The sequence below is a fragment of the Gekko japonicus genome, unplaced genomic scaffold (genome assembly GCF_001447785.1).
Source record: "Gekko japonicus isolate JY-2015 unplaced genomic scaffold, Gekko_japonicus_V1.1 scaffold3885, whole genome shotgun sequence".
Taxonomy (NCBI): Eukaryota; Metazoa; Chordata; class Lepidosauria; order Squamata; family Gekkonidae; genus Gekko; species Gekko japonicus.
Genome location: NW_015173253.1, coordinates 91,179 through 103,095, shown reverse-complemented (window position 1 = coordinate 103,095; position 11,917 = coordinate 91,179). Strand labels below are relative to the sequence as shown.

At 50.8% G+C, this 11,917-nt stretch overlaps 1 protein-coding gene across 1 annotated transcript in view; it reads right to left on the bottom strand.

The window, feature by feature from the left end:
* The window catches only part of LOC107120153 (urotensin-2 receptor-like), a 25,613-nt gene extending 15,304 nt beyond the window's left edge, over positions 1-10,309 (bottom strand). The window contains exon 1 of the mRNA XM_015422799.1: positions 10,183-10,309. Coding sequence (XP_015278285.1) covers positions 10,183-10,309 — 127 coding nt within the window. The remainder of the gene's footprint in view (positions 1-10,182) is intronic.
* Between the last annotated feature and the right edge of the window lie 1,608 nt (positions 10,310-11,917).

Genomic DNA, 11,917 nt, shown 5'->3' with positions numbered 1-11,917 from the left:
TGGTAACTATTGGGGGGGGGGACGTGCAGATCTGTCCTCGCCGAGGAGGGAGAGCTTGTACCTGAATAAAACTTGGTCTTAAAGGTGCCACTGGACTGTTTTGGACCAGGGGGTCGTGGGGAGCTCTGCAACTTACCTGGCTGCTTCTTGCTCTGACTGAGGGCTGCTGGGAGCAGGGGGCGGGGCTTGTTGCATGTGCCCGCCCCCTGGGCTCTTTACTGCCGGAGCTCTGCTCCTGTGCGCTCCTGCAGGAAATGACCCCTGCATATAACCCAGTAATTTTAAGAGAGAGAGAGAGAGAAGGTTTTATTGTATTTAGCCATAGGCCATTACAAACTACAGACAGAAGAACACAATAAAATATAAAAATTTTATAAAATAAGATACAGTCCAAACATTATAAATACATAAAACCGAGGTTATGAACAGTTAATTAATTCACAACATACCCACTAAAATCAGTATTAGCTAGGAGCAGTGTTGGTCCGTATTTTCCTTGCAGCCAAGGCAAATAGAGCCATTCTATTGGATACATCGGCATTGGCATCGGCTAGCAAAAATATAATCTTCTCTGGGACTGAATAAAAGCTTAAAACTGATAAAATAGCAGATAAAATTTTTGACCTAGGTTGGGAATACAAAGGGCAATCAAAAATGTAATGAGAGAGATCCTCAATAGCAGGAGAGCCACAAATACATAAACGCTGTGCCTTGTGTGTTCTACTATAGCTGCCAGCCAATCCCCTAATGTAGCCAATCCTCCAAGAGCTTACAGAGCTCTTCCTACAGGGTCTACTGTAAGCTCTTGGAGGATTGGCTACATTAGGGGTGTGTCGCCTAATATGCAGAGGAGTTCCTGCTACAAAGAGAGCCCAAGCGTATGAGGGCTCAGAGGGCAAGTCTTTTCTGCTTCCCTGAGCCTCATTGGTGCCGGCAGAGTTAAAAGGAACGCAGAATGTGTGGGCTGGCGGATGGCTTCTCATGCAGAAGCAACGCGCTGCTGGGGTGAGCAGATCCACATCCCTGGGCCCCCATCTATAAATAATGCACGGATGCAGCCGTCACAACCTGTTTTGGGGGAAATCGATTAAGAACTCGCCGACCCGTGGCACTAACACAAGAACATGAAATCCCCCCCAAAAGTGGTAAATAGCTCCATTTATCTGCAGATTGAAAATAGCACCAAGATGTAAATAGCTGCAGCCTTTGGGTTGGGCGGTAGGTTTTTAAGAAAAGGGCTCAGGAAGAAAACGACGGCGCTCGAAAAGAAATGACGATAGAAACGTTCTTGGGTAGGGACGAACAAAATCAATGCCAGACTTGGTGGGCACTCGATGAAATGAATGAGCAGGAGCTTTAGAACAGAGAAAAGGAAGTACTTCTTTGCCCAATTCCATTAATACATGGAATGCACTGCCGCAGGAAGTGGTGGTGGCTACCAGCAGAGGCAGTTTGAAAAGGGGACTATTAGCCACAAGGTTGGGATGAAACACTGTCTGGGACAGTGAGGTTCCCTATTCTTGGTGCTTGGGGGGCAAGAGTGGGAGGGCTTCTGGAGTTCTGGCCCTGCTGGTGGACCTTCTGATGGCCCCTGGGTTGTGGCCCCTGTGTGACACAGAGTGTTGGACTGGGTGGGCCATTGGCCTGATCCAACATGGCTTCTCTTATGTTCTTGTGTCTGGGGCAAGTGATGCTCTGTATTTTTGGTGTTTGGTGGGGAACAGTGGGAGAGCTTCTAGAGTTCTGGCCCTGCTGGTGGACCTTCTGATGTCCCCTGGGTTGTGGCCCCTGTGTGACAGAGTGTTGGACTGGGTGGGCCATTGGCCTGATCCAACATGGCTTCTCTTATGTTCTTGTGTCTGGGCCAAGTGATGCTCTGCATTTTTGGTGTTTGGGGGGGCAACAGTGGGAGGGCTTCTGGAGTTCTGGCCCTGCTGGTGGACCTTCTGATGGACCCTGGGTTGTGGCCACTGTGTGACACAGAGTGTTGGTGGGCCATTGGCCTGATCCACCATGGCCTTCCTTATGTTCTTATGTCTGGGGCAGTGATGCTCTGTATTCTTGGTGCTTGGGGGGCCATAGTGGGAGGGCTTCTGGAGTTCTGGCCCCACTGGTGAACCTTCTGACGACACCTGGGGTTTGGCCACTGTGTGACACAGAGTGTTGGACCGGATGGGCCACTGGCCTGATCCAACATGGCTTCTCTTCTGTTCTTATGTCTGGGGCAGTGATGCTCTGTATTCTTGGTGCTTGGGGGGCCACGATCCAACATGGCTTCTCTTATGTTCTTGTGTCTGGGCCAAGTGATGCTCTGCATTTTTGGTGTTTGGGGGGGCAACAGTGGGAGGGCTTCTAGTGTCCTGGCCCCACTGGTGGACCTTCTGATGGACCCTGGGTTGTGGCCACTGTGTGACCCAGAGCGTTGGACCGGATGGGCCACTGGCCTGATCCAACATGGCTTCTCTTCTGTTCTTATGTCTGGGGCAGTGATGCTCTGTATTCTTGGTGCTTGGGGGGCCACAGTGGGAGGGCTTCTAGTGTCCTGGCCCCACTGGTGGACCTTCTGATGGACCCTGGGTTGTGGCCACTGTGTGACCCAGAGCGTTGGACCGGATGGGCCACTGGCCTGATCCAACATGGCTTCTCTTATGTTCTCATGTTTCTATCCCTCCCTGCATTCAGGCAACTAACCATCATAAGAACATAAGAACATAAGAGATGCCAATGTTGGATCAGGCCAAAGGCCCATCCAGTCCAACACTCTGTGTCACACAGTGGCCAGAAATACCAGTGCCATCAGGAGGTCCACCAGTGGGGCCAGGACACTAGAAGCCCTCCCACTGTTGACCCTCCCACTGTTCATCAAGGGAGGATTCTAGCTTAAGTCTTCTTGACATGCTTCTTGTCCATGTGAAGGGGGATCTGCTTTGGATCATGGAGCAGCTGATTGTCTGGTTTTCCCCACCTCCTTCCTGGGTTCCATCTGAAGCAGTGCAGTCCAGGGACTGGTCAGCCTTCTCGTGGGCTGTGGAAGAGAAGCTGGGCTTTTTCAGACCCTCTGGTCTGGGAGTTCTTCCCAGTCCTGCAGCATTTTAGACTGAGCCAGCAGCTTCCTGCGCCCCGTTGCCAATCGGCCTCTCCCCTCGGTCACTTTCCCTCCTTGTATCTTTGTTATTTGAATGTATCGTTCACCTTTCTCACTGAGAAGCGAATTACAAGTCCATTGCAGTCGACCAGGAAGCAGATCGTAAGAGACTATAACATTTGAATCTAACAGCAAAGTTCATCATCATATCTTCCGTGCAGTCCCACATGGGAACTGGGCATGCACAGAACAGCTGTGGGTGTTCTAAAGTTCCTGATAGCACAACAACTCCCCCCCCCCATGGTATTTTTCCCCACCCAGTCCATGTTCAAAAAAATGTCCTTGGACTGGGAATCCCTCTAAGCTGTTGAGTCTTGCGAGCAAAAGTTCCACTTTATGAGCTACCGGCATTAAAGTTGTGAGCAAGCGATTTGGCTACTGCATCAATTAGTTTGCTCTGGAGCCGTCCTTCCTGAGCTAAGACAAAAATCTGTGAGCCGGAGGCTAAAAAACCGTGAGCCAGCTCACACTAACTCAGCTTAGAGGGAACACTGGCTGGGGATTTAGAACAGGGGCAGAAACCAGAAGAAGAGGAGGAGGAGGAGGAGATTGGATTTATACCCCGCCCTTCACTCGGAGTCTCAGAGCAGCTTACAATCTCCTTTCCCTTCCCCTCCCCACAACAGACACCCCCTGTGAGGTAGGTGGGGCTGAGAGAGCTCATTCGAGGACGGCCCTTGAGAGAACAGCTCTGAGAGAACTTGTGACTGACCCAAGGCCACACCAGCAGCTGCATGTGGAGGCGCGGGGAATCAAACCTGGTTCTCACAGATTAGAGTCTGCGCTCTTAACCACGACACCGAACTGCATGCAAACGTGCATTGTAAGCCGCCTTGGACCACAAGGCAAGACAGGATATAAATGTTTAAGTCAATAACATATCTGTGTAAGGCAACAGGACCGCCAGCGTAGGAGAGACTTTATCCCTAATGAAAAGTCTCCTCCTGAGCTGAATCATTACCCCCGCAGCTTTGTTCTTCCTGCAAGAAAGCCTCCTATACTATTCTGGTTTGCACATTTTACGGACCGATGGCTTCGTCGAATTCCCTCCCAACCTATTGGAGCTCACCTTGGCTCTGCCGTGGCCCGTAGCAACGGTGGGGCTATTGGGGGGCTCCGCCCCCTTCCTTAAAGGTCCCGCCCCACAAGATTTCCTTCTGAAAACGGTAAGGGATTTCATTGGTTTCGGGAGGGGGAGGAGGGTGGGGTGTTTTTGCATTTCATATATGTCCGGGGGTGGCTGCTGTGGGGGATGTTTGCGCTGCATTTAATTTAATTTATTAGTAGTATTATTGTCTTTATTATTACTTAACAGCAGGGGTCATTTCCTGCAGGAGCGCACAGGAGCGGAGCTCTGGCAGTGAAGAGCCCAGGGGGTGGGCACATGCAACAAGCCCCACCCCCTGCTCCCAGCAGCCCCCAGTCAGAGCAAGAAGCAGCCAGATAAACTGCAGAGCCAACAGGTCCAAAACAATCCAGTGGCACCTTTAAGACCAGGTTTTATTCAGATACAAGCTCTCCCTCCTCTGCATGGACTCCCCCCCCCCAATAGCTAGCAATCCAAAACAGTCCAGTGGAGCCTGAGCAGTGGGCGTTGCCTTCTGACACACTTCCAGTGATGTCAGGGGGTGTGGCCTACGCAAATAAGTTATGCTAATGAGTTGTGCTAATGAGCTCCTGCACCTCTTTTTCTACGAAATGACCCCTGCTTAAAAGTACAGCTGTTTAGAGACAGACAGAAGAATAATGGCAAATGATGGAAGCCCCACCAGAAAAAAATTTGCCCCCCAAACCACAAAATCCCGGCTGCAGGCCTGACTCCACTGTTCCTTCCAGCGAGCGCAGCTGAGAGCCAGAATTGTCCCGAGGCTGGGTGGGGTTGCGAAGGGAACCCGGTCTTCCCTGGGGAATTCCTTTGATGCTTCTCCAAACCCTCCCGAGATCACTGGGGGGTCCCTTGGGTCATTCCCGCCAACCTCCCCCCCTTTATTTACTCTCCTCAAGCACCCATTTGGTGTCAGGGGAACACCGAACCAGGAGAAACTCGTAATGCAGAAAGTAGTCTGGACGTGGGTAGGATAACTAATGCCTAGCAAATTGCTGTAGCGGGGTGGAGACTGAGTATGTATCAACTGCAGAGAGCCAGTGTGGTGTAGTGGTTAAGTGCGTGGACTCTAATCTGGGAGAACCAGGTTTGATTCCCCACTCCTCCACATGCAGCTGCTGGTGTGGCCTTGGGTCAGGCACAAGTTCTCTCAGAGCTGTTCTCTCAAGGACAGTCCTCGAAGGAGCTCTCTCAGCCGCACCTACCTCACAGGGTGTCTGTTGTGGGGAGGGGAAGGGGAATGAGATTGTGAGCCACTCTGAGACTCCGAGTGAAGGGCAGGGTATGAATCCAATTTCTCCTCCTCCTCCTCCCTTTTCTTTTGAACGGTATGCTTGATGACTGGGTATGCTGTTGAATGTGTGCCGGGCTGCGGCTGAGTCAAATTTTATTTCCGGTGGGGGGGGGGGTTCTTAGAAATGTTCAGCTCTTTATTCCAAAGCTGAAGAGCCTCCTCCTTGCTGGGCTATTTCCGTAAACACATGAAACCCCACTGTTCATATTGATTAGATACTTAGGTGGTAGCAGTCTCATCAGATGTGCTGCCAGTGAAATACAAATTGTGCAGGATAATCGGGATATGTATTTTGGAGGGTTGAAATCCATTGTATTCTCCTCTAGTGGCGCAGAGACGACTGTGTTTGCAGGGAAGGAGAAAAGGCACTAAAAAAAAATTCAGGAATGTTCCACATTCCCATTTTCCTCGCTTGTAATTCCTGTTTCTTTGGAGGGGGGTGTTGTTCTGTACATGTTTTGCTCCCTCTAGTGGTTGATTCAATGTCACACAGGTTAATTTCCAGCATGAAAACCTGCGGTTTAAATCTGCCGGGAGGTGGGAGCTATGCTGGAAATAAACCTGTGTAATATCGAATCGGCCACTAGAGGGAGCAAAGCAGATGCAGAAACGGGGTGTTTATGTGAGGGGGAGACCCGAAGAAACAGGAAGTTACAATCGAGAAAAATGAAAATGCAGAAAAGCCCCTTGAGTGGAAGAACAACATGAGTGCCATAGAAGTATTTTCCACTGGAATCACCCAAAAAAGACTCTTAAAACTGATCTGCAAAAGGATCTCCATAGTTTGCGGCTAGATACCGTTTCTCCTCTTGGGTAATGTGCAACAGAATCGAGTGAAGTCTGGAGGGTAGGTTACCGGAGTGGGGGCAACTTCCAGCAATCCCCCCTCCCCCTGCAGACCACGGAGTGCCCCTGCTGCTGTGGGGCAGAGTCTCTCAGGATCACCTCCGTTCTGTTGGTGGAAGTGCCGTCCAGTCATGGGCATTTTTAGCCCGGAGGCTCCAAGCCTTTTCTCAGGATCAGCTCCGTTCAGTGCCTTCCAGTCGTGGGCAGTTTTAGCCTGGAGGCTCCAAGCCAGGTTGGGCAATTATGTTTGACAAACGGGGTCTCACAGCCAGGTTTGGTTCTCCAAGGTAGGGTGGGGGACTCCTCGATGAGGCCCAAATGCCTACTAAGGAAATGCTCGACTCGTTGTGGGCCCTGTTCTTGGGCCGAGTTGGTGTGGCCCAAGAATTCAACCTCTGTGTAAGAAACGGCTGGTTCTGACATACTCTCAAATCATGGAAGAGTCCAGAAGCACCTTAAGGACTTGTGGCAGGGGAGGAGCTTTCGTGAGTCACCGCTCACTTCTTCAGATACCGAGGTAGAAAGGAGCAAGAGTCCAGTAGCACCTTCAAGACTAAAAAACTGGTGGCAGGAGATGAGCTTTTGTGGGTCACCACTCACTTCTTCAGACACTGAGGTAGAAACGAGCAAGGGTCCAGTAGCACCTTCAAAATTGGTGGCAGGGGAGGAGCTTTCGTGAGTCACTGCTCACTTCTTCAGATACCGAGGTAAAAAAGAGCCAAGAGGCCAGTGGCACCTTAAAGACTAACAAAATTGGTGGCAGGGGAGGAGCTTTTGTGAGTCACTGCTCACTTCTTCAGATACCGAGGTAAAAAAGAGCAAGAGGCCAGTGGCACCTTCAAGACTAACAAAATTGGTGGCAGGGGAGGAGCTTTTGTGAGCCACTGCTCACTTCTTCAGATACCGAGGTAAAAAAGAGCAAGAGGCCAGTGGCACCTTCAAGACTAACAAAATTGGTGGCAGGGGAGGAGCTTTCGTGAGCCACTGCTCACTTCTTCAGATACTGAGGTAAAAAAGAGCGAGAGGCCAGTGGCACCTTCAAGACTAACAAAATTGGTGGCAGGGGAGGAGCTTTCGTGAGCCACTGCTCACTTCTTCAGATACTGAGGTAAAAAAGAGCGAGAGGCCAGTGGCACCTTCAAGACTAACAAAATTGGTGGCAGGGGAGGAGCTTTCGTGAGCCACTGCTCACTTCTTCAAATACTGAGGTAAAAAAGAGCAAGATGCCAGTGGCACCTTCAAGACTAACAAAATTGGTGGCAGGGGATGAACTTTTGTGAGCCACTGCTCTCATGAAAGAGCAAGAGGCCAGTGGCACCTTAAAGACTAACAAAATTGGTGGCAGAGGACGAAGTTTCGTAAGTCACAGCTCACGTCTTCAGATACTGAGGTAGAACCTTAAAGACGAAGAAAACTGGAGGCAGGGTATGAGCTTTTGTGAGTCACTGCTCACTTCTTCAGATAACAAAGAGCAAGGGTCCAGTAGCACCTTCAAGACAAAATTGGTGGTGGGGAGGAGCTCTTTTGAGTCACGGCTCACTTACTCTGGACAGCCGCTGACAGTCCGAGAAGCCGAGACTGACCTTTGCAGACCAAGCCTTTGAACTGGTCTAAGTCAGCTTCATCGCATCTTGTCTTTTTTGATTCCAAGCCCGAAGGCAAGCAAGTAGGGCTGCCAAACTCCAGGGGAGGCCTGGAGATCTGGAATTGCCATTCATCTCCAGACAACAGTGATCAGTTCCATGGGAGAAAATGTCTTTGTCAGAGGGCAAACTCTATGGAACACCGTAGATTCTGGGCAAAATCCTTCTCCAAACTTCCCTCCTACCTCCAGGACGTTCCCAACCCAGAGCTTGCAACCCGAGGTCTTTGGCTCCAGAGAGAGTATTGGAAAAAGTGAAATATAAGCAACACAAGCAAATAGATCGAGCCCCTGCGCAGTGAGCCACCGTGAAAGGGGGGCTGGTTGGTTTTTGAATTATGGGCTAGTGAAAGGTCGAGAAGTTGTGTTCAGCGAGGGTAGTAAAACATCCTCTTTTCCCTATCTTTTGCTTCCTGCTATAGTCCCTAGGAATCAAGCATCATTGGTCACGCAGCCCCTCCTGGTGAACACATCGTGAAACTGCATGTCTGTGTTGGGAGAAGAAGAAGAGATTGGATTTATACCCTGCCCTTTACTCAGTGTCTCAGAGCGGCTTACAGTCTCCTTTCCCCACCCCACAATTTCCCCTTCCCCTCCCCACAACAGATACCCTGCTCGTGAGAGGACAGCCCTGAGAGAACTTGTGACTGACCCACGCTCCCCCAGCTGGCTGCATGTGGAGAAGTTGGGGAATCAAACCCGGTTCTCCCGGATTAGAGTCCACGCTCCTAACCACGACACCCAAGGGGCCTCTGCAAACTTTGGGGCTTGCCGAAGCTCATTTATAGCTCCCTCCTTTGTTTTTCCTTGGAAGTCAGTTCCGCAGTCTGTTCTTGTCAGTTCTCGGAAGCTAAGCAAGGTCGGCCCTGGTCGGTGCTTGGACGGGAGGCCACCGAGGGAGTCCAGGGTTGCTACACAGAGGCAGGGCGTGGCAAAACCGCCTCTGAAGGTCTCTCATCTTGAAAACCCTACAGGGTTGCTGTAAGTCAGTTGTAGCTTTACGGCACCAGGAAGTCCAGCCCGCCAACAGCCCCACCATGCCTATCGGCCGGGTCTCCCAGACCTGCTAACCAACTGCTACCTGCTACCTGCTAACCAACTCACCGGTGCACCTATTCACGACATATTGCTGGCAATGTCTTTAAGAGGTTCCCTCCACAAACCCGGCTTATTTTCCGCCGGAGGCTCTTGGGTGTGTAGTTTTTCTAGCAATAAAAGCCTTCCAAGGAGGCTTTTGCTAGTAATTAATAAGCCCATTCATACTGCCAGTTAATCCTTTTACGACTCCAGGGAAAGGGTTGTGGTTTTTTTTAAACAGCAGAACCCGTTTGCCTCCTGCCGATGCCAAAAAACGGTGCCATCCTTCCGGGAAAGGATATGCTCGCACCCAAATCTACACCTGACACTGAGAGCGCTTGGCAGCCTTTCTCTCTTGGCTGGCGGGCAGAACAGAAAGGCCAGGGGTGGTTCACGATATTTTGTCCTCCCAAGCAGGGACTCCGTGTCTTGGACTGGCTGGTGGCAGCACGGAACCAAGCGGGGGGGTGCTGGGTACCTCCTGGGTCACTGACTGGCCCGTCGCTACAGCGTGGCTTTTTGGGGCACGCGCATGGGCCCCCGCTTCTTCTTTAAAGCATTGAAAGGGATCCTTTAAATGCTTTTGAGAAGAAGTGTGGGATGGTGAGCCCCCCTCTCTCTCCCTCAAGATTTAAAGGCAAGAAATTGCAAGTAGATAAATAGGGACCGCTTCGGTGGGAAGGTAACAACGTTCTGTGCGCCCTCGGCGTTTAGTCAGGCCGGCCACATGACCACGGAGAAGTCTTCGGACAGCGCTGGCTCTTCGGCTTGGAAACGGAGATGAGCACTGCCCCCTAGAGTCAGATTCGACTGGCTTTCGAGCAAGGGAGACCTTTACCTTTACCAGCTGATCAGCTGGCCATGTGCTCCCTGCTGATCAGCTGAATGGCCCTTTAAATCTTGCAGGAGGGGAGGGAGAGAGGGTGGCCGCCAGCAGTCGGCTTTGGGGGCAGATTGGAGCTGACGTAAAAATTAATGGCAGCCCCACCCCACACAGAATCCTGGCTCAGGGCCTGGCCACCGTGATCTCCTTTCGCAAGCACTTAGGCTTGGAACAGAAAGGCTGTTCTCACTTGGCTTGTATTCGATTTCGAAGTCGGAGGGAAGCCGCGCGGGAAGTCCGATCGTCAGCTGCCTTTCAGCACAGCAAAAGCCTTGCAACGCACGGCCGATTTCAGCCTCTGTGTCAAGTGCCGCCATGTCATACGCAGCCTGATCCCGTCAGTAGCAAGGGATTTCTGCATCTCATTGACTCCTTCCGCTGGACTGCTGGGCCGTGATTGGAATACGTCAATGAGGGAACACCGTACTGCAGAGACCGGGAAAACAAAATACACTGTGAAAAAGCGATGCCTAACAATTATCTATAAACAAAGACTTCTGAAAGCCGGTTTGTCTGATAATGATTTCAGAGTTAAATACGATATCGATAGAAGGGAGCTTTAAAAAGTGAAACTTTGAATGTATGTGTACAACACGTCTTCTGAAATGAATCTTAAACATATATGTTCCCTCTAAGCTGTGGCGTCTTGTGAGCAAAGATTCTACTTTGAGAGCGACTGGCATTAAAGTTGTGAGCGAGCGATTTGGCCGCTGCATCAATTAGTTTGCTCTGGAGCCATCCTTCCTGAGCGAAGGCAAAAATGTGTGAGCCGGAGGCTAAAAATCTGTGAGCTAGCCAGGGGTCATTTCCTGCAGGAGCGCAACTCCGGCAGTAAAGAGCCCACGGGCGGGCACATGCAACAACCCCTGCTCCCAGCAGCCCTCAGTCAGAGCAAGAAGCAGCCAGGTAAGTTGCAGAGCTCCCCCTGGTCCAAAGGAGTCCAGTGGCACCTTTAAGACCAAGTTTTATTCAGGTACAAGCTCTCCCTCCTCTGCGAGGACAGATCTGCACGTCCCCCCCCCTATAGCTAGCAATCCAAAACAGCCCAGTGGCACCTTTAAGGCCAAGTTTTATTCAGGTACAAGCTCTCCCTCCTCTGTGAGGACAGATCTGCACGTCCCCACCCCCCAATAGCTTGCAACCTAGAACAGTCCAGTGGAGCCTGAGCGGGGGGTGTTGCCTTCTGACACACTTCCGGTGATGTCAGGGGGCGTGGCCTATGCAAATGAGTTATGCTAATGAGTTATGCTAATGAGCTCCTGCACCTCTTTCTCTACGAAATGGCCCCTGCCTACAGGTGCAGCAATAGCGATAGCTCGCAGTCCCTAGCCTTTTGCCACATGCAGCTTTTCTGAGCGTTTCATCCCAGCCCAGTTCTATTTCCCTGTGCACAAAGCCCTCTTTGGTCATTCTAGAATGGAAGGTGGAGGGAAGGTTCATAAACCAACAGTTGCCGGTGGCAGTTTAGAATGTCTCTTTGCAAGGAGAAAACTGCACACAGAAGTCTCTTTGCGAGGAGAAAAACTAGCACAGAGCTTTTCGTGAGCGTTCAAAAAACAGGGCGAGGGAGTCTGTAGTGGTACGGTCTGAAGCCGGTAGAGGCCAGCAAGAAGACCACCCTCCTTACCCCTTGGGCCAAAGGAGAACCTGACGGGATCCAAACCGCAGGGAGAAGGTACGTTAAAAAGAGAGAGAGAGAGAGAAACTACATGTAATAAAATGTAAATGAATGAATACGAAGTAGGTCAAGGGCCAGGGAAAAATTCTAAAAATCTGTTTTGTTGAGAATTCGACGGATAATTTCACTGGATATTTTAAGGAAGCCGGTCTCCAGGGCCAGATCGGACATAAATGTCACTTTGTCGGGCCGGGCCGTTTGTGCCCTAAAACGTGATGCCAGGCACCGGAGATATAAATTCTATAAA